A 27,843-nucleotide genomic window follows, 5' to 3' on the forward strand; every position below is an offset into this window, starting at 1 on the left:
AGCGAAATAAAGTGACAACGATGCGATCGGCTGCAGCAACCCCGGGAAAAATGTAAATAATACTAATAATGAAAATGTTTAGTGGTTTTGAGGTTTTGTGTTATTGTGCGCTTTGCAGGGCTGTTTTCTGCCGCTGCGGTTTTGGGAGTGTTTGATTTGATATGCAGCGGAACCTGCTTTTTAATTGTTGATATCGTCGACGATCACCTTCGTTTAGTTGTGAGAGCCGTGATTGTGATTAAAATTTTAGTTTGAATATTATAAGAATAAAGACATCATTTTACTATAATATGGCAGCATGGTGGTACAGGGGTTAGTGCATGTACCTCACAATACGAAGGTCATGGGTTCGATCCTGGGCTCGGGATCTTTCTGTGTGTAGTTTGCATGTTCTCCCCGTGACTGCGTGGGTTCCCTCCGGGTACTCCGGCTTCCTCCCACCTCCAAAAACATGCACCTGGTTGATTGCCAACACTAAAATTGGCCCTAGAGTGTGAATGTTGTCTGTCTATCTGTGTTGGCCCTGTGATGAGGTGGCGACTTGTCCAGGATGTACCCCGCCTTCCGCCCGAAGTAGCTGAGAAAGGCTCCAGCACCCCCCGCGATGTTTGAATTATTACAGGGAAAACGTACAATTATTCCAAAAAAACTTTGTTGGATTTAGTCTGTTGCACTACCTGTTGCTTGGTTGGATGAATGCATTAGGCACTAAGGCCTTAACACTTTATATTTAACCATTTTTAAACATCACGTCTTTGTCTCTTTAGGTACTGGCTGACCAATAACGTCCACATCAAGCGCCCCACCACGGGTCTCCTGATGTACACCATGGCTACTCGCTTCTGTCAGGAAATCCATCTTTACGGCTTCTGGCCATTCCCCCACGACCCGCAGGGCAAAGCGGTAAAGTACCACTACTACGACGCTTTAAAATACGAGTACACCTCCAGCTCCAGTCCCCACACCATGCCTCTGGAGTTTAGGACACTGAGCGCTCTGCACCGACGGGGGGCGCTGCGGCTTCACACTGGGAGCTGTGACGCAGAGAGCGAACAGCAGGAAGAGCTGCAAAGAAAATAGCTAAGTGGAATATCTCTGTGGAAACACTTCCTGGTCTAACCGCACTGGCAGCATTCCTTTATACAACTTGGGGTCATGCATTTTCTTTAAAGGCATTGGCATTTTTCTATGTCTGCCTTGTAAAAAGTTGCCAACACAATTAGCTCTCGCAAGGAGAGTTCATTGTGAGGATTTTTTGGGCTACAAATCGAATACCTGAATTGGGATTACTACTTTCACAGGGTTAAATCATGTGATCATGTCCTTGTTACCTAAGAGGTGAAACGAGAAAAAAAAGGCAGAATGTAGTATTGTACTGAGCCCCAAGAGACGTGAAGTGGACACAATGTGGGAGTGTAGCAGCTGTTCACACAGGCCTGTTTGCACAGACGTTGCCAATAGTTAGTCAAGAACACCAGCTCTTCCTCTACTGGAGGTTAGAATGTCATTTCTTATGAATGTATAAAAGGTCTATATTCTTAGAAATGTAAAAAAAAGATGTTGTCCTCAAATGTGCTTTAAATAAATTCCCCTAAACACTCTTTTAAAGGGGATGTTTGCAACATTACAGCGGCTGCCTAGAGGGTGCTAACTTTCATTATATCCCATCCTCTTTTGACTTGAACACGCCCTACGGAACACATATGGACACAAATTAGCTTTGATTGGTGTCAGCTAAAAGCAATTTAACAAAGTTTAGCCTATAACTTTGGCTATTTTTAAATGCATAGCCTATTGTAACGCCAACATGACGGCAAATTGTTAGCTGCTTTTCTTGAAATGTTTATTCAACATAATTAGTAATTAAGGATGTAACGATCAATGGTAATAATGCTGATCGCAGTAGACCTCCCTAAAATTAGTATTACTTATTTGAATTTAAATTAATATTTATTATATGTATTGTTATTTAATTATTATTATTATTGATAACTGCATTTTGTTTAACTCGCGCCAACTTGCTAGCATACATGCTAAAAATGAAAATAAGAGACATTAACGTCTTTCCCTATTTTACATACCCCAATCTAAACTTATATAAATATATTAAAGATTAAAGTACCAATGATCAGGGCAGACACTCTATGCTCTCTTAAAACAGAGTGATTGTTTTATACTCAGAGAAATAAGAGACTGAGATGTTTTTATGGTGCATTCAAAGACCGCTGAACAAAGTAGGACACAACTTCCACCAGAAATAATAAATACTAGATTTTATATGTTAGGCACTTTTCATTTAAATATATCTTAAAGTGCTGCAGCACAAAACCGATATTTAAAACAATAGAAGTTAAGAAATAAACACAAAACATGCAAAATAGGGTTTTTTCTAAGTATGTCCATTTTAGTTATTGAAAAAAATAACTTGGTCAAAATATATCAGTATGTATAAGTACTGTTAGAGCACATTCAACAATACGCTATAAAATTGATAACCGTGATCACTTTGGTCACGATAACCGTGATATGAAATGTTCATATTGTTACATCCCTATAACAGTAATTGTGAAAATTATAGACACATAAAAATTATATATGTTCCGTTAAACCACTAATGGTAACATAAGTTAGCTGCTGGTGTCCTTGTTATATTTTTTTGGTTTGAAAAATGTAACTTTGAGCAAATTGCAAACAGCTCCTTTAACTAATAAGTATGTGGATATTGTTTCTATTATAAGCAATATACAATATTTATACAAGTAATCTATAAAGGGAACCATAGTGATAAGGTTAAAAATAGAATACAATAATTAAGCAATTTTACACGAGTACTAATATACTGTACATAAATAAATCATTATTACTAGAAAAAAAAATTGTTTACATTACTTTGGGGGAAATAATCATACATTAATACTTTTGAAATATTACATGAAAACAGTTTTTAGGGATGCATGTTTTTTTCTCACACAGATACTGATATTTGCTTCTTCTTAAGACCGATACCGATAACTCGTTTATATCTATAATTTTTTTCAATTCAGATTTAAGTGTAATTTGTGCACACCTGAAAGTGCGAAAGACTTATGATTTGTCCTGACAAAAGTTAGTATCTCAAACGGTGGCAAAGGGCTGGTCGTCCAACATTCTCACAGATCTCTTTAGCCGGCGGGTCGTCTCAAACTTTTTGCACTTTTCAAACGCCAGCTTTCAAAACCCCGTCGTAGCGATACTGGCGTTTCAGGTGGCTGATAAGGTTTGATGTGTTGAAGCTAAATGTTTTTTTCCCCTCGTGGCGGAATGGTTGCAGAACATTTGATTCAAATAGCACGCGGAAGGTTTTTCTCAAAAAGAGTGAAGATGTCCCACACAATCGACGCCATGTTTGTTTACAATGAGCTCAGGGGGAGTGTACGACTGGCCGATTACAGCAATGCAAATAGTAAAAAAAAGTAGCGCTTCACTTGCTCACCATGACCCACTTATAGCGCTGTACAAGTAATCTCACCTCTTTAGTAATTTGTACAATTTTTTAATGCTGATATATGTATGGCGTCATCATTCCTCATATATTGTGTAGCCCTAATAGGAATGAGCTTTGAGGAAAATGAGTTTGTTTTAATAAAATAAAGTTGTGTTTTAAAATAATGTAATATTATGAGGAAAAAGTCATAGTATTACAGGAATAAAGGTGTGATTTTGCAAAAATGTTTTTTTTTTTATCTTACAAGAATTGTTTTCATCAAAGATAAGTCAGAATATTATATAGTATGCCCCAATTACGGTTTATTTTTGGTACAGTAAAACAAAATGCAAAATGTTTTGATTTTCCAAAATGAAACGAAACCTAAAAACTAAAATCTAACAAACTCCTAAAAATATACAAATCTATTTTTGAAAATCTCATCATATTACAGAAAAACGTTCATGAGATTACTTTTTTTTTTATTAAATACAAACGTGTTAATATTACAAGAATAATGTCAAAACATGACAAGAATAAACGTGTATTTTTTGTGAGCAATAAGTCATAATTACAAGAATAAATTCCCAAAAGAACACTTTTAAAATTTGTTTTGCTGCACTATGACGTAAAATTACGACTCCTAACATTTACAGTATTTCCCTTTTCAGTGTCATTCTAACACTGCTTTTATATGTTTAGAAATTAGTATTTCTGATTCTTACTTGAAACTCGCAGTCCAAAAACGGACGTGGAAGAACATAAACTTCTTGTATGTAGCTGTGACTGTAAGAATTAAGCTTAATTATAATGGGAGTTGTATCGCTTTTTTATTATCTTAGGGTTAGCTTTTATTTGTAGGTTGTCTTCAAGTAAAGCACTTTCTTAGCTCATTTTGCAAGGTAATGTATGTGCCTATACGTTAGCAAAATAGTCAATTAATGCTGAAGCCTCTGGTGAACCTGTCATGTGACGAGTATGTAGTATAGAAGTGTTGTGACAGGGTAGGCCTGTTGAGTCCCACATTGCCTCAAAGCGCTGCCTATTAAGTTAGGAATAGACATGAACGTTGTTCAAAGGACGTCAACAGTCTGAGGCTGATGAATGACTCTTTTTGTGGAAAACTACAGTTCCCTTAGTGACTTACTGTTGCTTTTTCTTTCTCCATATTGTCCTAATTCCATCCATCCAGCCATCTTCTAATGCTTTGTCCTAATTACAGCAAAACATATTATGCATGCTTTGTTTTTCATAAAACACAATGCTTAATAGATAACGAATGTATCTTGTTAATTGACATTTAAATTGTGCTGTTACGACAAGATGAATGTATTTTGTGTGGCAAAAAAACAAGGCCTTAAAGCAAAAAGCTTTTTATTATTTTCAGAAACATGGAAACTGAAGAGACCTTTGTGGCTGCACGTGGGAAACTATTGGAAATCAAGCACAAATACATTTCAAAGTATTCTGTATGGAGGTTAGTTTGTGTCTTCATTACAAAAGCTTTTTTTTTTTTACACTGAATTTATGTAACTTAATTTTTTGCGTTTTAATTTTGTGGACTGAATTTTTTTGACAACAATTTATGCGAACTGTTTCATTAAATACAAATGTGTGTTTAAAAATTCAATTTGTCAAAATACAGTGTTTTAAAATTCAGTATAAAAATTGAGACCCATCTCATGTGACTTAAAACTTAAGGCTTCATTGGCTGGCCCTAAGACAAGATCGATCGCTTCGGTCTTAATTTACCGGAAGTGGGTCTTGAGTTGCAATGAATTTTAGTGCACAATTTTTTTATTTTACACACTAAATTTTAACAGATTTTTTAAACACACAAATTTGACTTAGTTTTTTATTCAATGCAATTGTCGGCATAATTTGATGTAAAAAATTCAGATCGCAAAATTCAAACGCAAACATCTTCAGTTATATAAATTCAGTGACCAAAAAAGCTTTCACAAGTTAACCTCCATACTTTTATCATGAACAGCCTTAAGGAAATTGGCTGCACTATTCAAATAACTCACATAATTATAAGGAAAATATTTTACTAGAGAAATTAAACATAGGCACACAGATGATCGTGTTCAAATAGAATTACAGAATAGATTTCACTAGATGAACAGGGTTTTTTCCACAGTTTCACCAGAACAGGGTTATCTGCATGTACAATAAAAGATACATTTTACTATGATACAATACTGGAATGAACAGGAACTGTGTACGCTGTTATCAAATGCATCATATCATATACCAACAAAGAATGTTAAACACCATTCACAAACTTTCACATTCTATCCTGTATGTATGTTCAAAACTGAAAATAAAACTACTGCAGTGATGATGCATTTGGAGTTGGATATATACAGGAACAATGCGAGTGATAGTTTGAATGAAAACAAAAACATATTCATTATTAAAAGATCTTTGCAAAACCTAAGCTCCCGGTTTATTGTACCTCTTTTTTTTTTTTTTTTTAAACGTAACTCTTAATTTTGGTTGGTTGTTGTGGGAAACACATCTAGTGTGTGCTTTATGGTTGAGACAATGGGCCTCATTAATGCTCAAAACAAGCACATTACTTAACCTTGCGTTTTACTTTTGTAGCTGTATGTATAAATGGCGCCGCTGAAGTGGCTGCTGGTTGCATCAGCTCTTGGCTTTTAAGGTCTTGTATTTCCTTTGTTCCCCTCTTATTTTTGTGGAGTTTTGTATCTCCGCTGTCCATCCATTTCCCACCGCTTGTCCCTCTGCAATAAATAAAGTATCCTATCCTTTCCTTACACGAACCACCCTTACATTAAAATGACCAACTGTTGTGACAATGTTCAGTGTTTAAAATCAAACAAGACATGACGTCTTTGTGTTGTCATAAGATTCCTTAAATAGGATAAATCACTTTCATAGCAAACAGATGAATAAATACCCAATTATAGCTTCTTTTTTTTAAACATGTAAGCTGCAGTCGACGTGACAGAAATTTAGAAATATATAAACGCATAGTAAAAAAATATAGGCCGACCCCATCTATTGTAACAGAGAGCCTTACACAGTATATATTCACAAAATACTTGTTAGTAGACATCATTTGGTATGAAAGTTAAAATTAAGGGCTTGCACAATTCTTGCATGGGATACCCTGCAGTGGCTCTATTAAAAAGAACACCCATCGAGTACAAGTCGACAACAAGAAGTTCTACGTTTTGTAGTGATTCATCCCCAATCAGCCTGACAGGCGAGTGGCATTTGAGGAAGCTACTTAGGAAACTACTGTGGTTGATAAATGCTGGCTAATGTCCCTGGGAAGACTTGGTGGACATAAAATAATAAGCTGACGTCCATTTAGTTGATCCAGGTAGACAAATATTGGTCCATGGTGGATTCACCTGCAAAGACAAAACCGCTGTTACTGGCTTTATATACCTTAAGGTAGAAGTATGCAAGTGCTAGCTTAGTGGATGGCAGGTAAATAACAGGACGCCGTAGCTCCCCTCAAGGAAGCGAACAATTGAAAGGACGGAAGGGTGAAACCTTGTGTCAACATCACTGTTTCTTTACAACTTGTACTATTGTCTATCTAGACATTTACTGGGCTTGAAAATATCCACTTAAGGGCGTCCACTCTCGCGGTCAAAACCAAGTCAGTCTGCACTTTAGCAAATTGAGGTTAATAAAACTTCTTGCAACCTGGAAGGAAGGAAATCCATATGCGGATAAAATGTAGTAAATTAACAGAGCCATACTTAATGTACAAAAATAAAATGTTTTTACTATGTTATGGGATTTTTCTCTGTTTATTTTAATTGCATGGCGGGCTAGATAGGATGCTGTACAGAACTGTGTATGGCCAAATCAGCAAAGGGTCCCCACCCCTGGTTTAACCAGTAGCTCAAGGGGGTCATATTATGATTTTTTTCCCACATTTAAAACACGTCCTTTTGGTTTACAAAACAAAATGGCAGTTCTTTGTTTGACATTTTGCATAGATGATGTTTTACAAACCATCTTCAAACTGCTTTCTGATAGTCTCTTCAGCATGCGGCATTTTGTGGGCGGTCTTATTTACGCGCCCCCACTTCGACTGCGTCTTCTCCCCGTCATCTTTGTTTTATGTAAATGTTTTGTGCTGCCATAGTGGGCCTAGTGACAGAAGTTCGAACTGTACACTACACCTCTGCAACAGCAGGGGATACATGAGCATTTATTTTTCCAGGATGGCGTCACTGTAAAGCAGACCTGGGCATTCTGCGGCCCGCGGGCCGCATCCGGCCCGTGTGAGGCCAATTATAAATTACAAAATAAAGTTGAAAAAACATCTATGTCGTGCGCGCAATACAACTGTGCTGCTTTTATTTTGAAAAGTATTATTTATGGGCGTGTGTCCGTGTGTAACCTGCGAGTGAAGGTGCACATGCAGCGACAAGTGATGCACGATTTACACCCGAGACGCTAAAAAGAGAAAAGTTGATGACGAATGCCGTGTTTCCAACAAGACATTGACTGCAAAGCAACGTTCCCTCTAAGGTGCGTGCCTGCGCAATTGCGCACTGCTCAAGCGTCTGCTGCGCACAGCAAATATATGCCGCGCACCAAATCAAATCCCATCTGAATTCTAAACAAAATAAACATATTTATTCTATGTAATTTTGCAATGCAACTTTGAGTGACAGTGACAACAAGCGGCCCTAACGGTGTTCATCAACACCGTTCAATTGAACACCGTTCAATTATTGTAACGTCTATCGAGATGCTTCGAGGACAGGAATTATATCGATCACTTTATTGAGCAAAACTGTTTATATTCGGACATAACCACACCAAAAACATGAGTAAAACAATTATATCTCGAAAAACTAGTCATTTTCTGCCGTACAAACCAGGCCAAAACCAACTTGTCATCTGTCACCAACACGCATAGCACTAAACCACTGGTGCGTTTACGGCCACACAAAAAGTCGGATAACTCAAACACCACACAAAGTTACACTATGACTCCTCAGTCATACGTGTGCTTATTTTACTGTCATTTATTATTAATGTTAATTTATTTATATTAGTCATGGAATGCTGTTACACACTATGTTGAAGTATTACTATTATTATTAAGTATTATTATTATTATTATTATTTATCTTACGGTGTATATAAAAAATAATATTGAGCAAAATTTAATTGAAATATTGTCGATGTGGCCCTCCAGCAGTGCTCGGGTTGCTCATGCGGCCCCCGGTAAAAATTAATTGCCCACCCCTGCTGTAAAGACTGCTGGTTGCAGAGCTCTGCGCTCTTGTGTATCCTCATTTTGTCTTCTTGAGGTTTCCCCGTAGTTTTAATGCAATTTTTGTCCTTTCGGGACTGCACAACAAGGGGTGGCACTTGCGTGACGTGACTTCTGCGGTGCTTTTTTGTGACGTTTTGGATCTGCCGGGGGGAGCCTTTTGGCCATGGCATTGTTAGCACCGGAGACCAGCTGCTGGATCTCTGCGCATGTGGAGAGACCGGAGGAGATGCGGAGGAAACGACAGTCTCCACTTCGGTCTCCCTGGGCGGATTGTCGCTCATTCGCGAGGACCGGACATTGGCCAAGAGCTAGTGGGCAGCCTAGAACTGAGTCGGCTCTCTTGGTCGCTTTGTTGGGTCTGTAGCGGTCTCCAGCCGTGCTGCTCCCTTCCCCAGCAGACGATGGTGTGGAGCACTGCAGAGGCCATGGTATGTATGTGGATGTTGAAATTATGTTTTTAGTCTTGTTGTTTATGCATGGTGCAATTGTGTGTGGGCAACATGTTATTTATTGTAAATGTTTTGTTTCGTTGTTTTATTTTTGTACCTGTATGTTGAAATGGTGTCGCTGAAGTGGCAGCTGGTTGCATCAGGTCTGTGCGCTTTTAATGTATTGTATGTCCTTTTCTGTTTTCCTCTTGTTTTTATGTGTTTTTTTACATTGATTTTGGTGGACTTTTTGTTTCTGCACTGCATTTTCATATATTGTGGGATAAATACAATCTATCCTGTCCTATATCTCAAGGCACTACCTATACCAAGGTCTACAATGAGCAAGCGCTTTGGCTACAGAGGCAAGGGAAAGCAACACACTCGCAGTGTATGAGACAGAGGGTAGAGAGAGAAGTGAATTGTAAAGTGAATTATATTTATATAGCGCTTTTCTCTAGAGACTCAAAGCGCTTTACATATCATTAAGCTACATTTAAACCAGTATGGGTGAAAATAGGGAAACAGATAATACGGAAAAGAGTCTGTATGGATTAGCTTCGCCTTCAGTAGGACCATCCTTAACCATGATTGTTGTTCTTAGGTTTCACAGCGATTTAACTTATTATTATGCTTGTGTGGCAATTAAAATTTCTTAAGAGATTTAATTGTGTTTTTTCCAGCGATGTTTGACAACTGAAACAGATTATCTATACAAGGAAGTATGTATAGCAATACTAACGAACAACAACACTTGTAATGAATTGTATGTTTCGGGGCTTTCTATATTCCTGATGAATTATTTCATGTAAATACTGCGCTCATTTGTTTAGAACAAACCTGTAATTGACATCAAATAGAGTGGAATCGTCTTCGTCGTCATTCTCGTCGTTGAGCGGGGCCATCTCTACTCTCTCAGCTGGTGTCGTGATAATGTCATACTTTCGGGTTTTCCGGATTCTTCTCCCAGATCTCACCACAAAAAAAATGACCACAGGGTTAGTTACAAATGATTGCGCAGAACAAAAACTACCTCATGACTACTAGAAAGGGTTTAAAGGGGAATTGCACTTTTTGGGGGGAATTTTACCTATCATTTACAATTTCTAGTGGGACAAGAACATATGTTTTTCTTTTTTAAGGCATTCTAGTTTGCAATATACTGAAAGTACAAGGAGGCTAACAATGCAGCTGAGGGAGTACACTATTACACCTACTAAAAAAAAACATCCAAAAACCGCCAACAATGCTCCATTTACATCTCGTGACCTGAATATTAACCAAGTATTCGCGATATCATTATTACAAGCGCTAACGCAGACAAACTACTTTTAGTGGTGCCGTATTCACAGAGCGCTCACTAGCTAATGCTGCTATATTGACATATTGAGCTGGTGAGCAGCTGCATCGCCTATGAGTTGGTGAAAGTTAATTCTAGAATATAAATCATGCCTCTCACTTGCATAGTAAATTGTTGTCATAAAATGAGAAGTTGGTAAATTTTGACATTCAACTTTGACCCGGAGATTGCAAGAAAGACACACAAAAACCATTTGTTTGCGGCACTTTTTTTTTTTTTTTACCTGCGTGAGGATTATGATTAATTCTTCATCTAAATGGGAAGATATGAACATTCCATCAGTCGGCATCCCAGTGAGAGCAGACATTGTGCAGAAAGTAATTGTTTTATTTAGAGATGTCCGATAATATCGGCCTGCCGATATTATCGGCTGATAAATGCTGTAAAATGTAATATGGGAAATTATCGGTATCGTTTTTTTTATTATCGGTATCGTTTTTGTTTTTATTAAATCAACATAAAAAAACACAAGATACACTTACAATTAGTACACCAAACCAAAAAACTTCCCTCCCCCATCACTCATTCACACAAAAGGGTTGTTTCTTTCTGTTATTAATATTCTGGTTCCTACATTATATATCAATACAGTCTGCAGGGATACAGTCCGTAAGCACACATGATTGTGCGTGCTGCTGGTTCACTAATTGTACTAACCTTTAATAGTTAATTTTACTCTTTCATTATTTACTAGTTTCTATGTAACTGTTTTTATATTGTTTTACTTTATTTTTTCAATTTTATTATCTTATTTTTTTTAATAAAAAGGACCTTATCTTCACCATACCTAGTTGTCCAAATTAGGCATAATAATGTGTTAATTCCAGGACTGTATATATCGGTATCGGTTGATATCGGTATCGGTTGATATAGGTGTCTGTAATTAAGGGTTTGGTCAATATCGGAATATCGGATATCTGCAAAAAGCCATTATCGTATCATAGTTTTATTATGTTCATAGTTTGTATTTCTTGTTTAGCACTTAGCAATATTAATATTGCTAGTGGTTCACTGAAGCTGGATCGGTTTACCACACAGCTTCTAAAACATGTGAATCATCATCCTTATATTCGGGCTAAAAAATATATGGTTCTGGATCATCATTGGTCCCAAAGTAGTCTTTGTTGTTTCTAATGAAGTCTGTCATGATTAATAGTTGTTGTTGAAGGAAAAGCATACGCTGTGATGTGTCTGTGAAATAATACACCGCCACACGCTTAAAATAAGCAAAATACGTAAATATCACGTTATTATGAATGTGCCTGTTACGACATTGCATACTTGCAGCATATATATATATAAAACATGGATGGAGGCTTTTTTGGACATTTTAAAGCTATTTATAGGCGGAACTGAGCAGCTCCCATTGGCTCCATTTTTAGCTGACTTTTGCTAGCATTTATTTATAAGTTAGAATGCATTAAAAAAGATGTGTGCATAAGGATTGTGAATGATAGGCAAAATTCCCCAAAAAGTGCAGTTCTCCTTTAAATACTACATGCAAAAGATTACAATGTTCAGTAAAAAGATGCATAGATAACTAGCAGAAATATGCTAAGTCATGTTATGATTCATTAAGCTTGAAGACATATTATGAATAGACCCTGACATTTAATATTTGCCCCAATAAGATCACATGGAGTGAACACTATCACATGCTTGTCATTGATTCATCTGCTAGGAACCTGAGGCTTCACACAAACGAAAAGGAGGAACAACATAATAATAATGAGAAGAAAAAGAGACATGCAATTATTGACCCTGTGGTCTAGCTTACCTGACCACTTTGACGAGCAGGCAGGTGATGAGAGCAGCTGTCAACACGCAGGTGAGAATGACGACCACTTTGAGAGTGGGCAGATGCGTCATGAGTGTCGAAATTCGGGTTCCGACGGCTGCGTCGGTGGCATTGTCGTTGTCGCTCCGGTCGTCCTTGTGGATGACGGGTGCTGATGATGTTGCGTTTAACGGCGTGGCGGGAGAAGACAATGTCCGGGGTTCGCCGTCGACGCTCCAAAACGCCGCCACCAGAATAAAAGTTAAAGCAAAGTAAAAAGTCGCCATGTCATGTGTTCGCCGACGTGATTGAGGCGAGTATTTCTCCGAAGTAGCGCAAACGCGATGACAGCTGTCACATTATAGACAGGGAATTTCCTATTTCACTTGAAAGAAACTGCAGGACGATTGCAGTCATCTGGACTCGTACGACATAAAAATTAACGTCCCGATTGATTTGATTTTGATTGATTTTAGATTCCAAAATGTTGTCCTCTTGAGGTGCGTTGAAGCAGTCAGTACCTTCGTGATTGCATGAGTGATTATTTGGGATAATCCTACGCCCACCTACGCCTCCTCGGCCGGAAGAGCTCAGCCAGCAGGACCGCCCACTTTTCCTGGTTTGTGAGTGACGCCTCCACGAAACCTCGGAATTGTCACGATCTCCTCACCGCTGTCATCAGTTTGACGTCACCATCTGAAAGAAAAGATAATGGTTGTTGTGTGAACTGTTTAAATTCAATACTAAACATTTTTTATTCAATTTGTACAACTGCCACCAACAGTTTGCCTTTGCAAAGATAAGGTAGAAATGTAACAATATGCTATTTGCCTTATTTACTGTCACTCACATGCTAATAAATAACCTATTATTATTTACAATATATACACTAGAATTGGACTTATCCAGGGTGTACCCCACCTTCCGTCCAAGTGCAGCTATGATAGGCTCCAGCACCCCCGCGACCCCGAGAGGGACAAGTGGTAGAAAATGGATGTATGGACACTAGAATTGCTCGCCTGATAATTAAAGCAAAAATGTCTCACCTATGCCTCTGCAGAGACATTTTGCTTGATGGCGACTAAGGATGTAACAATAAACGGTATTAATGATCACTGCGGTAAAACGCTTGATAGTTAATATTACCATTTTAAACTTAAAATTTTCGAAAAACCGGGATTGATAGCCTCACTTTGATAAACTCATGAACGCACTTGAGCTAGATTAAATAAAAGAGATAATAATCTATAATAACGTCCAAAGTTTGCGAATAAAAAAATAGTATCAAAATAGTATCAATCTCACAGAGATTCTTGAGCCATTTGGTGAGATAATGAGGAAGCCAGTCATGTGATCGCGTGATGTAGCAGGAGTAACGACAGATCTTTTCCCCATAAACAACAAAGCTAGTCAAGCAGACTTTTGGAAAAAAATTATGATCCAGAACCTTGTATTTTTGAGCCCGAACACAAAGAGGATGAGCAATAAGTTTTAGAAAGCTGACTGCTACCCGGATGCAGCTTTATTGAAACACTATAGCATCCGCAGTATTGCTAGGTGCTAAACATACAAATTAACCACATTAAACCATAATAAAACAAACGATTACAGTAATATTTTTACTCCGGCTTAAGTGCTGACGCTCACATAATTCGGTTTAGATAAAGATTCAATCACAATCCTCACGAAAGGTTAAAAAAAAAGTTGCTACAACAAGCGTCTTTTTCGCCAACTCTGGGACATGAAAGTCGACCAGCCTGTCGGCCCATGGCCATATTTGTTGACTACCGGGTAAGAGATGCATGAATTAATCTAGAATTTACTTTCAGCAAGTTTGAGACAAAGCAAAAGCAGCCGCCGGCTTGTAGTACTCAACAACAGCGTATGCTAGCATTAGCTCATTGCTATCAATATGCCGCTAAAATACCACCCGTCTATGTTGGCGCTTATATCATCACTCATCCATCCATCCACCCATTTTCTACTGCTTGTCCCGTTCGGGGTCGCGGAGATGCTGGAGCCTATCTCAGCTGCATTCACTCATATTTGGTAAATTTTCAGGTCACGACATGTGGATGGAGTATTGTTAGCGCTCTCTGGGTGTTTTATAGCGAGTATAATGGGCGCAATAGAGGACCCTCGATCTGTCGGCTCAATAGTGAGCTATATATTTACAATTTGGAATGCATAAAAAAACCAAGCATATGTGTTCTTAACCTACATAAGGATTGTGAATAATAAACAACACGTCTTTTTTTTTAATTTGGCGTATTTTCAATATGACTGATCTTATAACATGGTCAGAGTACAGAAGCGTTCCTCCTACAGTGACGTAGAATTCACAAAAATTACCGAAGGTGTTCGGAGCAGGACATTAAAATGGCTGACTGAATTTGTGGCATTTTGTGACATTTTTAACAGTATTTTCACATATGGATTTTAAATAAAAATTGGATAGGGTTTAATGGATACAATGAACCACAAATAAGCATATCCAGTCAACTTGTATTTCCACTATGCTGCTACTTGAACATCTTTCCCCATTAAGAAACAACATCCATCCATTTTCTACCGCTTGTCCCTATTGGGGTCACAGGGGGTGCTGGAGCTTATCTCAGCTGCATTCGGGCGGTAGGCGGGGTACACCCTGGACAAGTCGCCACCTCATCGCAGGGCCAACACAGATAGACAGACAACATTCACACTCACATTCACACACGAGGGCCAATTTAGTGTTGCCAATCAACCTTAAGAAACAACATACCTAATCTAAATTTATAGATTTAAACTTACAGAAACAAAATGTGGACTTTGAACCTAAAAGCTGTGCTCTCTAACAACAGAGTGATCAATATATACTCAGAGGAATATGACTCTGAGGTGTTTTTACGTTGCGTTCAATGAGCGCTGAACAGAGTAGGATGCCACAACACCAGCCAAAACATTTATCAGTGAAACATAAGAAACACAAAACAGTGGGCTTTCTAACTGTGGGTGTATATATTTTAGTCATTTAACCAAATCTAAAGGTTTCAGTGTTTGTACAAGTACTTTTTGAGCACATTCAACAATACCGCGATAGTTATGATAACCGTGATAACTTTGGTCACAATATCCCATCCATCCATTTTCTACCACTTTTTCCCTTCGGGGTCGCGGGCCTATCTTATTATAACATTTTCAAATCGTTACATCCCTAAATGCGGCTAATCTTGCACAAATTTATCACGTGTGCTTGTTACTCCCCTAAAGGCGTGTACCGGATTGTGTGACGCTTCGGCGAAACACCCTAAACTTACAGTGCTTTGTCATAATGTGAGAAATTTCAAGTCAAACTGATTTATGGGATCAAACTTTGGGGTTAAGCGTGTACATTTGTCAGAAAAATAATAGCACAGGCAAACAGGCAGAGGTGAATGTTTTGGCAGATGTCCAGCCTTTTGTCTGAGTAGAAGAGTTAGATTATTCTGTTTCTGGCCACCCAGCCAACAATGTTGTGGAGCATTGCGTAAGTGGGTGTTAAGATGGTGTTTTTGTTTTGTCGTTTGTCTATACATGATGCTGTTGTATGTGCACAACATGTATCATTTATTACTTTTGAATACATTTTTTGTTTTCCCATGGTTTTTTTTTATTGCGTTTTACTTTTGAGGCTGTATGTAGAAATGGCATCGCTGAGGTGGCAGCAGGATGCATCCGCTCTGTTTTCTTTTATGTCTCTTATGGCCTTTGCTTTCTTTAATATTTCTGTTGTTGTCATATGTTTGTGCCTTGTTCTTTGTGGACTATTTTTTGAGCCTGTACTGCAACCACATACATGGTTTTGATGTACGCCTGAAAGAGTGTCAGAAGATCAAAGTAGCTCCTGAGACTTTCATTACTTTACATTAAAGCTAGAGTGTGTCAAACAATTTCCCTTAAACAATAAAGTTTGTCTAAGTCTAAACAAAGTAGCTGAATGAGACATTTTTAAAGTACTAGAAATACTACTATGCCTAATTTAACATTCTTTCACATTTCCTTAGCTATAACTTATGTGTACCAATAACAATATTACTTTTATGTAAAGTGTTCACATTTTAGTCCGGGTCATCCAACAGGTATCTTCCATTTGTGAAGACTGTTTCTTTTATTCGCCCTTGTATACAGAAACCACCAGATGGCAGCCCAGAGCAACTGCAGAATGCGGTCAACAGGCAATTTAAGATCAGCAGTGGTATATAAACATCGTTTTTACAGGATATGACACATTATATTCAAGTATTGTCATACAGTGCATGTTCATCAGCTTGACTTATTTTTTTATTTTTTTTTAGAGAGGTTTAGACCTACTTTAGAAGACATATAACATCTTTGTCAAAGGAGGAACTAACTCCACATCCTGATGTGTCTGTGCAAACAAACAGCTCCGATCGGGTTTAACAGTTAAAACTGGTTTGGGAGCTTGTGTACTAATCTTTAAAAAAATGCTATTGTACACATTTTATGTCAGCAGTCATTATAGTTGTTTGAAAAGTTGAACAAGAAGGAAGAAGTCAGGGTGTAACTGTGTGTTGTTGACTTTTGTTAAGATTTTAGAAAACACTAAATGTAAATATGTGCTTCTATGGACTGATTAAGATAAACATGCATTGTAGTGTTGTGTGCAAAAGGTGGATGTAGTCTTTTTTTTCCAAAAACACAACACTAATGAATGCAATCCTGTTTGTTGTTTGCAAGGCACACCGTCCCAGACCAGTGTCTGTATTAGTCTATGTGTATACAAGGATCCATTTGCCCCAGAGACTTTGTGACAAGCATTTTTCACAATGTTTCAAGAATAGTTTTTAGATTATTGTACAGCAGTACACATCCTGTGCCTATCGAGTTAAATGAGAAATTTAAATGTGTTTATTAATGGAGCAAAAGCCTCAAAAGTGGCTATGTATCAATTTCCAAAAACACAAAACAGTAGCTGACAGTTTACCGAGTGGGTTGTGCAGTGTAACCTGACACAAATGTTAGGTGACCACTTCCATGTTGCAACCTTCTCTTCCAGTCAGTGAGTAAAGCTGTGTTCCTTCCATGTACAATGGCTACATTTGTACACCCCGCCCTTGCAGGACATTCTTGTTGCTAGGCGGCTGATCTTTTTAGAGAAATTTTCCTGTGCAGTGGGCATGCGCTGCAATGTACAACATCTCATTGGCTAACGGCGGGGGTGGAATGCATTCCGCAGAGTCCATAGACCAGCAGCTACACATAGGCTGTACTGACCGGACAGCCTAAAGTTTGCCAGCTTTGGTTTTCCCCTGTTGAATGTAGATATTTGCATATGGAATATCACTTTTGAAAATGTTTTAATTCAAAGACATTCATGACAGATTTCTTAATTGTCAAGAAGAATCAAAAAGATCATTGTTGGAGACTCGAGCACACATTCTTTTGTTGAACATTCCGATCTTTGGAAGTTTTCAAAAGCATTTACTAAAACGGGCCACATGTAAATGTTACAGTGTTCGTCTCAGTCCCGCAAGAAGTCTGTCGATTGCGTACGTAAGCCGGTGCCTCCGAAAGCAAGTCTCTGCCAAAGTGATCTCTGATAAATAATTGTTTACTCTATAGAAAAAGAAGGCAGACAAGTCCAATGGGTCAGAGATTCCATGGTTTCCTGAAGGTGGGAGCGAGCCCAAAGAAAAAAAGCAACGAGTTCATGAAGATGGGGGTCAGTCCAAGGCTATCAATGAGGGGAATTTGTGTCAAAAAGATGTGTCGTTAAATAAAAGGATCTCAGGCTAATTCCTCCTTAAGAAATTAAGATTAAGATTAAAGTACCAATGATTGTCACACACACACTAGATGTGGTGAAATTTGTCCTCTGCATTTGACCCATCCCCTTGGGGAGCAGTGGGTAGCAGCGGCGCCGCGCCCGGGAATCATTTTGGTGATTTAACCCCCAACTCCAACCCTTGATGCTGAGTGCCAAGCAGGGAGGTAATGGGTCCCATTTTTATAGTCTTTGGTATGACTCGGCTGGGATTTGAACTCCAACCTACCGATCTCAGGGCGGACACTCTAACCGACCTTTGCTCCCAACACACTTTTTTTTTCTTTATCATTAAAAAAAAACTTTTACACGTTAAAACAGAAGAATACAAACCTATGGAAACACTCAAATAAAACAATATGCTTTTGGGTAGCAAGGACAACATTATTATATAACATATTTCTTCCGCCAAGAAAGTATATTGTGTGACTATTTATTTATTGTATTTATTAAAAAAAAAAAATTGTTTATAAGTGTGTATAGGTACTTTTTGAGCACATTCGACAATACCGTGATAATAATGATAATTTAGGCAACAATAACCATGATATGAAATTTGCTTACTGTTACATCCCTACTTGGGAGCACGGTGGCTCACTTGATGCTTCACAATAAGAAAGTCCTGGATTCGATCCCCAGGCTCTGGGTCATTCTGTGTGGAGTATGCATGTTCTGCGTGGGTTCCCTCTGGGTACTCCGGCTTCCTCCCACCTCCAAAGACATGCACCTGGAGGTAGGTTGATTGGAAACACTAAATTAGCCCTAGTGTGTGAATGTTGTCTGTGTGGACCCTGCAAGGAGGTGGCGACTTGTCCAGGGTGTACCCCGCCTTCCGCCCAAATGCAGCTGAGATAGGCTCCAGCACCCCCCACAACCCTGAGAGGGACAAGCGGTAGAAAATGGATGGCTGGATACACCCCTACACTCCACACAATTATATTGACCACAATATTTAAAAATGTGACCCTACAAAATAAGGGCAGCACGGTGGGCCAGGGGTTAGCGCATGTACTTCACAATACGAGGCTCGGGATCTTTCTGTGTGGAATTTGCATGTTCTCCCCGTGACTGCGTGGGTTCCCTCCGGGTACTCCGGCTTCCTCCCACTTTCAAAGACATGCACCTGGGGATAGGTTGATTGACAACACTAAATTGGCCCCAGTGTGTGAATGTTGTCTGTCTATATGTGTTGGCTCTGTGATGAGGTGGCAACTTGTCTAATGTGTACCCCGCCTTCTGTCCGAATGCAGCTGTGTACAGCCCCACTAATGGACATTGGAGTGTTACTTTAGGTGTACAGCTCCACTAATGGACATTGGAGTGTTACTTTAGGTGTACAGCTCCACTAATGGACATTGGAGGGTTACTTTCAAAGGCAAACTTAAAGTATTGCTAGAAACATACATTTTTATGGGACTTTATTGTATTATATGTCAAGTACATGTTCCAAAAAGAAAAAAGCATAAAAAACCACCAGAATTAGAGATATTACAAGTCAAAGTGATGAAGCTTAGTGTTACGCTCATGACTTGGTGTAACTAAACATTACCCTATAAGATGAAGGCAATTGCATTTTATTGATATTTGAAATGTATTCAATGTTTATAAATGAATATTTAAATATACTAAATGTAAAAAAGGGAATATTCAAAATAAGATCATTAAATTAAATCTAGTTTGGTTACGCCATCATGAGCGCAACACAAGGTTGTAAAAGTTTCAACTACAATTCTAAATAAGATGTCAAAAGCAAACTAAAATCAAATACACACAGCTTAAAGATTGATCAATACCTATTTAAATTTAGTAATACATAAATATGATGATTTTTCTAAATATAAAAGAAATATACCTGAACAGAACCCTCATAATGGTTACACCAAAAAGTAACGCTATGAATCGCGTTTTTCCACGTTTTTGGGGCATTTTTATGCTATTTCCAAGCATCTCCTTTTTATTATCGTTGATTTTAAATGGTCAAACTAATGCATGTAATATATGCATGCCCTGGTAAACAAAAAAAAAGTCATATTTATTTTGATTGTTACATTTTGAAGTACATTTGTGCAGGTGGGTGCGAATGTACCCATTACCAGAGCTGTACACATCTGGGATAGGCTCCAGTACCCTCCCACAACCCTGAGAGGGACAAGCGGTAGAAAATGGATGTCTGTATACATCCCTACTCTCCACACAGTTCTATTGACCACAATATTTAAAAATGTGACCCTTTAAAAGTAAGTTTTCTTTTAACAATGTAATTTCCAGCGTTTTAAAAACATGAAAGTGTCGCCATTTAAAATCTTTCAAAATGGCTATTTTTTTAAAGCAAAATATACAATTGAAATAACCTAATACTCTACACCAGTGGTTCTTAACCTGGGTTCGGTGAGTCGGCCTCAGGGGTTCGGCGGAGGTCAAGACCCACCCAACTCATCGTGTAAATAAAAACTTCTCCCTATCGGCATATTACGGATACGGCAACAGCAGAAGTCACACTGATTTGCAGATGTGTAAATTGTTTTGAGTTCATGCGCTGTGTTGGTTTTGTTGTTTGAACAAGGTGATGTTCATGCACGGTTCATTTTGTGCACCAGTAATAAAACATGGTAACACTTTAGTATGGGGAACATATTCACCATTAATTAGTTGCTTGTTAACATGCAAATTAGTAACATATTGGCTCTTAACTAGTCATTTCAACGGTATGGCCTTATTTTAACCCTAACCCTCTAACCCTGGCCTTAACCCTCTAACCCTAACCAAATAACTGTAAATTAAGTCTTTGTTACTGAGAATATGTTCCCCTAGTGTCTAAAAACTCTAAATTAAGTCTTTGTTACTTAGAATATGTTCCCCATACTAAAGTGTTACCAAAAACATATAACTTTGTCTTGAATTTGAAAAAAAAAAACAATTTTTATTTTTCACTAAAGAAGGGTTCGGTGAATGCGCATATGAAACTGGTGGGGTTCGGTACCTCCAACAAGGTTAAGAACCACTGCTCTACACACAATTCTATCGTCCATTTAAATTGACAATTCCATGTGTAACCTTCAAATAGTAACTTTTCTTAGGAAAAATGCAATTAGCCTAACAGGTGTTTTTGGCGGGTCGCCATTTTGAATCATATAGGCTACATTTTAAACTGCTGTAGATCGGTCCAAGTGGTTTGACGCCCAAATGACGTTAATACATTTCATTTTAAAATTGTATACCTCGACGACATGTGTTCATGGTTTTAAAGCAGTATTTGCCGCGAGGGAGGAATAAAAGACGATGTTTTCATACTTAGCCGACCGCCATTACTGGCTGAACGAGGAAGGAGAGGAAGTGGAGTCTGGCTTACGTTGCGAGCAAAGTGGGCAGAGCCGCTGAAGGATATCAGAGAGGCGGAGAAGCGGGGAGGACGACACACTCAACACAGCGCGCAAGGCGACCAGCACGGAGAGGAGACCTCGTCCAGCGATGCTGTCGAATAAACCACTAAAATGGCCCAAAAACACGACGCCGACCCGGGTAGACGACGGGGGATAGTCTCAGCTGCAGATGTGGGTAAGAACATTTGAAGAATTATTGTTAAGGGCAGTAAAATTCGTCGAAGATGTGTACGGCAAAATGGTGGCAAGAACGACAGTTAGACGCAGTGTTGTAAAAAAAATGGCCATGGGTGTGCTGTCAGCGAATAACGAATAAAACCATAAATTATGCTTAAACGTGCTTGTTATTGTGTTGTTGTGAGGGCAAATGTCTTTATTGCTGGCTACAAATCGAGTTTGCATCAACAATTTTCGAAAGAAGCCTTTTTACTCGACGTTTTTCGACCTACGCATTTAAAATTTGCTTTGTCCTTGAAAGGACAAATGCCCTGTGGGATCTTTATCGAATAAAAGCACGATAATAAGAAAATGTTTGGTTTTTTGAACCGTATACAAATACACGAGGACATACACAACTGGATTTGGGTTTTTTGATTATTTTCTTTCACATTTATTTTTTAATGTTTTCGTCGAATTCCATACTGGTAAAAATGTTTTAAAAATCCACGTTTTCAAACCACACAGTCCAGTACACCGTGTGCAAATGCAGACTGTACAATAATTTAAGAACGTTTAACATGATTTAACACCATTTTAGCATGTTTTGTAAATGCGTAATTTCTTTAAAAAAATAAAAGTAAGAATTTTCAGAAATTGATCCACTGAAGACTTCTCAAATACATTGCACTTGGTGTTACTGAAATCAAACCCTATATGTCATTAAAAAATCTTAGTATATGTCCAAATTCAAAATAGGGTGTTGGCTTTTAACCCTTCAAAGGACTACATATATGTAATTTCAGCATTTTGCATTTCCTTGTCAGAATAAACATGAAATGCATGTTGAAGTATTTTAGAGAACATGAACATTGTGTATTTGTCATTAGTCAATTCTAAATAAGTTACTTAATTCATAACGAAATATTAAACAAATATATTCCTAATAAACACATTTCCACAGTCAGACAAGGTGGTTGCTTATGACACCAATACAAATAATACTCAAGGAAATACTCAACAAACTTTGCATCACATTCTGTATATTGTTGAAATTACTGGTATTCATCGAACAAAGCAAAATGTTCTTGCTCACTTATTCCATATGGGATTGGGCAGTTCGGAACAAATATAATCCGCTTCCATGGTAGAGCTAGCGCCACATTTCCTAACAAAATATGCATTCTATTTTGATAATTACCCCATTTTATCAACATGCCATACAATTGCAGCAATGTACTTGAATGCCTTAATTACAAAATTCATACATTTTTATTCATGTTTCTGCTTATTCAAATACATATATTTTGTATTTTGCAGGTATTCCCTCTGCTGATTACACAATGCAGTACATACAAAAACAGCTCATCTGACTTGAGAAAAATGGTATGTATTTTTAATCTTTTTCCAGTGTTTAGGATAGCTCAAGACTTGACTGCCAGTAGGGGGTGCTATTGCATTTATTAATCTGTAACCTTCAACTTTTTAATTTAAAGGGTTGACATCGTGGTATGTCGACATTACGGATGGATTCGTAGAAATTTCTCTCCAGGGTAGAACTGTAAGTATGTTTTTTTTAATCTTTCTGCATAGTACCTCTTTCGAAACCGGAAACGTTAGAAGTTGCTATGTTTGTACATTGTACATTCTTTTGTACAATTGTTATAACTTCAGAGATGTTGCTACCAGATGCACATTGAAAATAATGACTATCTTTCAACGCTGTCTTTAGATTACTTCTTGGACCATGTTTCCAGTGCTACGAAGTTCAGGAACCAAAAATCGCATTGTAATCATGCTGTATATATCAATAATAGAAACAATTGGCAACATTCACGTTTCAAAGTGATACGCTTTTAATGAATTAGAGGTGTTTTTTTAACATGGACAAAAATGGGGGATGCCAGATTTTGGTTGGTGGCACAATCTGCGATGTTCACCATAGTTCGTAATAATGAGATACCGAAAATAGTAAATGGAATGTCACGAACATGCCAAAGCACTCAAACCTACTAATTGCTAATTCAATTAAATTGTTTATTATCCAAGAACAAGGCTTACCGTGCTGGGATTTTAGTGATGTTTGCAATCAAGAAGCATAAACTTAGGTCTTGTTCACAGTGCTGGTCAATTTAGATTTTTTTGTCCGTATGTGATCTGTATCGGATTTTTTCCATGTTATTGTGAACCGTGCAATTTTCAAATTTTTCAAATCCGACTCAGGCCTTCTTAGTGGCTATAAATCAGCTATGTATGCAAGGCAACTGCAGTTTGCGTGCTCCGGTCGCGTTGATCCGACTAATACATCATCAAAAAGCGATGAGCGTCATTCTTGCCCAAAATAGAGGGTTGCACAATAATTGACAAATGAGCAACATACAGCCGAAAATAATGTTTTACGATGTACAATGTTCCATCACTGCTGCCTCGACTGTTTGCCAACACACTCTTTATAGCATACGTTGTCACAAATGTCCCAAAAACGGCCAAGACCAAAATGCTTGCCCTTTTCCTTCCTAATCTTCTACGCGCAGTAATTAGGTTGAGAAAATATTGACTGATTGCACAAAATATTTGAAATTGCCATGAATGTTCCAATACTGAGACCAACTAGAATTGGAGCCTTGTTTACTTCCGTAAACACTGCAGTACGCATGACGTCATGTCTGCTTGCGAGTCAGTTTACGTTCACATTGGACATAGCATTTTTTGCAATGTGAACGATGTCAAAAAAAGAACAAATTTGACAAAATAATCCGAAACGGACATCCTACCCTCCAGTGTGAACATAGATTTGGAATCACCGCCCTTGCACACCTAATGGTGTGTTGTGCTTTTTACCCTTACAATTTCAATGCACTGCCATATAATCAATGTGCATCAGCAGTTGGTACAACAATGGATGGATATGGAAAAGCGGTATAGTAAGTTGTATTTTGGACACTTGGACAATGAAAATTAAAAACTAAATAGGCCGCTTGTTTTAAATGGCACTTTGGCTGATCTCACTCCTGCTTTCCATGGTAGATTAAGAAAACAAGGACTAAACAAAGGATATAGACTTAATGACGATCAGAAAGCAATATATGGATCAAACTACTGAATATATAATGCACAGATTGGCTGAAGACTGATAATCAAATTAAATAATTCACCCATGGCACATTCACTTGCTCATATGGCACACTATTGCATTCGTTCCCATTGATCACAAATCATGAAGAAGCAATTGAGCACAGCATATAACAACTCGCCAAGTTTTTATTCAAACCTTTAATCAGCAAATGCCCAATGCGTAACATTTAACTGGATTTTTAAAAATATATTTGTCCTCAATTATAATTTTAAGGAATGATATTTGTATTTACTCATTGGGAAATGCATTTTGAAGACGACGAGCCCAAAAACACCTATAAATCCCATTGATATACATGTACGATACAAAGTTCAAAATAATTCTCAAAAAAGTTCCCCAGTATCCCATAATTTATACAGAGCCATTATGACTGCATCATTGATCAACTTGTACCAACTAGTTTGCGCCCATTCTTGTGACGCACAGCATATACTAACTCATTAATCAATGATAATACTAACATTTTTTAGTCAAGTGGCAACTCTCGATAAGGCCCAAAAAGCAATACAACCCTATCTTGAGAACCTTACCCACTCATCTCAAGTGGCCGCAATTGTATCCCACTATTCTTTTTTTAATAACTGCTTCTATGCAACAACATTTTTTTGTATAGATTCTGTGATATTTATTAGAAATCTTCCAAATGTAACTGCACATCTAATTAGGCATTGAATGAAGATTTTCAAACTGATTTATAAAGATGTGTATTTTTTAATTCTTGGATTGGAAAAGATGATTGACAAATTATGAGTCTTTATCAACAATACTTATTAATTACAATTGTTAGCAAAGATATGTACATGACTTTGTTCTAAAAAGTTGTTTCATGGCTAATTCCACCATAGGCCTCGTTTTTAGCAAGCAATGTAGACCATATCACTTTGGTATGTTGCATATCATAATGGGTTTACATAGTTAGGGGGCCCAAATATCTTGGCCCCCATCTGTTCAATTTAATAAATGGTGTACTGCTCACACTTTGGTATGATCGCTAAGGTGATCGGTCGGCTGAAAAGTTTCCACATTTTTCTGGTACAATGGCATGAATTTGGTGGGAAGAAAACAAAAGTATGACATTTCGAAAATGTGACTGTAGGACTGGGTTTAAATCCATGTTATGTATGTCCTTACCATGTTTATTTTTGGTTGAATTTCAAATTACTTGCCTGCATATATTGCATGGTTTATTATACAATTATATTTGACATTGACATTGTATTTCCTGGATCCGAACTGCAAGTTAAACCATACTGCTTGATGGACAATTAGTTTGAAGATGAGTTGTTGTGTTATTGCACTGTTGCGTCACTAAAAGTTGGAAACATTTTTCAGAAGTTTGGGGCTACTAAAAGCTTTCTAGATTCTAAACAAAATCGGAGGAAAATCCTCATGGACAGGGAATAGTTCAGAGTTTGTGTAAAATGGCCCTTTTTTTAGTTCATCTTTTAACACAGATGCGTTTCTTGTCAGCTTTTAACTGGCCACAATTAGGTCATGGTATTTGTTTTCCCTTGGATTTTTTTTTACTTTGCTAATGCAAATTAAAATTATTGGTACCCATTGACGTATGGCATTTAATCTGTTACTTTCTACTAACCACACCAGATGATGTGAAACTATTATTCATACTGGATTGGGAGAAATACCCTGAAGAGTCAAATACCCCATGATCGTAGTAACGAGCTGCTCAATCTCCACAATTTCAACACTGAGGGGTTTTCAGCAATTATTGAATTTAAATTGAATGCCCAATAACACTAACTACCCCTCAATACATTTTCATCAACATAAAACTTGGGTCCCTGAATAAGCACGACCAATACAAGCAATAATTAGGAGCTATAGCTGAGATAAGCTCCAGCGACCCCAAAGAGGTAGAAAATGGATGGATGGATGTTACGACTTGTCCGGGGTGTACCCCGCCTTCCGCCCGAATACAGCTGAGATAGGCTCCAAACCCCCTATATTTCCCCCCCCCCCCCCTTGTGACCCCGAAAGGGACAAGCGGTAGAAAATGGATGGATGGATGTTATGATTCAAAATAATTTAATTTTTTAATAATTACATATACTTAATAAAAAAAATCACTTTCCTTTTTCTCAGCTGTTATTCCATAGTTGGTTCTTTGATCAAGGTCGCTTAAGGTCACATTAACGTCACTTAATAATTTTTGGTGGCACTGCTTTTTGTTAGTGGTTCTCATTTTAGCCATGACTATTTGCTGTTGGATACATAGCATTTTTGTCTAACAAAAGGGTGATTTAGCTAGGCCAAACCCCTAGTGGTCAGTTGTTGAATTTCTTTGTTAAATCGTTCCTAAATATCAGGTAATGTGCACGAACAGTACTAATTTTCTTGATTGTTGCACAGTGAGATTATATTACATGTTCTGTGGGCTTACAAAATCTTCTTTTTTTGTCCCATCAAGACCCGATTCAACTGGATTTCGCTGACAATGGAGACAGCGTTGTTTTAACGAGAAGATAGCGTTGAAGATGGCAAATTTTGAAAAACTGAAAGCTTTTTTTTTCTTCTACGGAATACGTATGGACTTTTTTTTTTTAAATTTTTTTAAGACACCATGGACATAGAAACAGTTCCGAGCTGTGTCGTGGACGATTTTTTTCAGTTTTATGAGAAGCAGAAAATCGGCAATTGTACACTGGAATTAATACTGTTTTCAAATACTGTTTTCAAATAAAGTGTATGTTTTGTATTTTTTCTTTGGTTTGTTATATCTGCAATGTATGAAGGCTGTTTTAAAAGTATTCTGAAGCGTCACATTTTGATGTTTCAAATGTATGTTTATGGTTTTTATAACTTCACTACTTAGTTGACAACCTTTAAGCTTGGCAGATGTACCTTTTTGGAAGAAACATAATTGCGAAAAAGATTGCCATCCTGGATTACAGCCTTTTAAAGCAATGGTTTATTGCTCAAATGTGATTTTTTTCAAAAATCTGTATTTGTATATCTATGGAAAAAAGTAAGAGTTGATAAATATTGCGTCAACTTTAGTCCTTGTGGTTAATAAAACAAAACATGAATCAATA

At 37.7% G+C, this 27,843-nt stretch overlaps 2 protein-coding genes and 1 long non-coding RNA gene across 7 annotated transcripts in view; 2 read left to right on the top strand and 1 right to left on the bottom strand.

Moving 5' to 3' along the window:
- st8sia2 (ST8 alpha-N-acetyl-neuraminide alpha-2,8-sialyltransferase 2) overlaps positions 1 to 6,656 on the top strand; it is a 43,859-nt gene extending 37,203 nt beyond the window's left edge. The window contains exons 6-7 of one of the 2 annotated variants that reach the window (XM_062042567.1): positions 768 to 903; positions 984 to 6,656. In XM_062042567.1, coding sequence (XP_061898551.1) covers positions 768 to 903; positions 984 to 1,040 — 193 coding nt within the window. In that variant the 3' untranslated portion in view covers positions 1,041 to 6,656. Of the gene's footprint in view, positions 1 to 767 lie in introns of both variants that reach the window. The other variant, XM_062042566.1, reaches the window with a different exon arrangement.
- Positions 4,821 to 21,672, bottom strand: fam174b (family with sequence similarity 174 member B). 4 transcript variants are annotated; one of them, XM_062042572.1, is made up of 5 exons: positions 21,410 to 21,444; positions 18,683 to 18,845; positions 12,313 to 13,008; positions 10,016 to 10,147; positions 4,821 to 6,852 (listed from the first exon to the last, which is right to left on the bottom strand). In XM_062042572.1, exons 3-5 carry the CDS (start codon positions 12,597 to 12,599, stop codon positions 6,849 to 6,851), a joined length of 423 nt encoding a protein of 140 aa, XP_061898556.1. In that variant the 5' UTR covers positions 12,600 to 13,008; positions 18,683 to 18,845; positions 21,410 to 21,444; the 3' UTR covers positions 4,821 to 6,848. The 4 variants fall into 4 exon arrangements, with proteins under 4 accessions (XP_061898556.1, XP_061898553.1, XP_061898552.1 ...); XM_062042569.1 differs by lacking the exons at positions 4,821 to 6,852; positions 21,410 to 21,444 and adding an exon at positions 21,468 to 21,672 and having other exon boundaries at positions 9,997 to 10,147; XM_062042568.1 differs by lacking the exon at positions 4,821 to 6,852 and having other exon boundaries at positions 9,997 to 10,147; positions 21,410 to 21,468.
- On the top strand, positions 21,260 to 27,506 carry LOC133646796 (uncharacterized). Its single transcript, XR_009825343.1, has 4 exons — positions 21,260 to 21,673; positions 22,975 to 23,040; positions 23,151 to 23,215; positions 27,219 to 27,506. It is a non-coding gene; the product is annotated as an uncharacterized LOC133646796 (long non-coding RNA).
- The last annotated feature ends 337 nt before the right edge of the window (positions 27,507 to 27,843 follow it).

Source organism: Entelurus aequoreus, linkage group LG03 (genome assembly GCF_033978785.1).
Source record: "Entelurus aequoreus isolate RoL-2023_Sb linkage group LG03, RoL_Eaeq_v1.1, whole genome shotgun sequence".
Lineage (NCBI taxonomy): Eukaryota > Metazoa > Chordata > Actinopteri > Syngnathiformes > Syngnathidae > Entelurus > Entelurus aequoreus.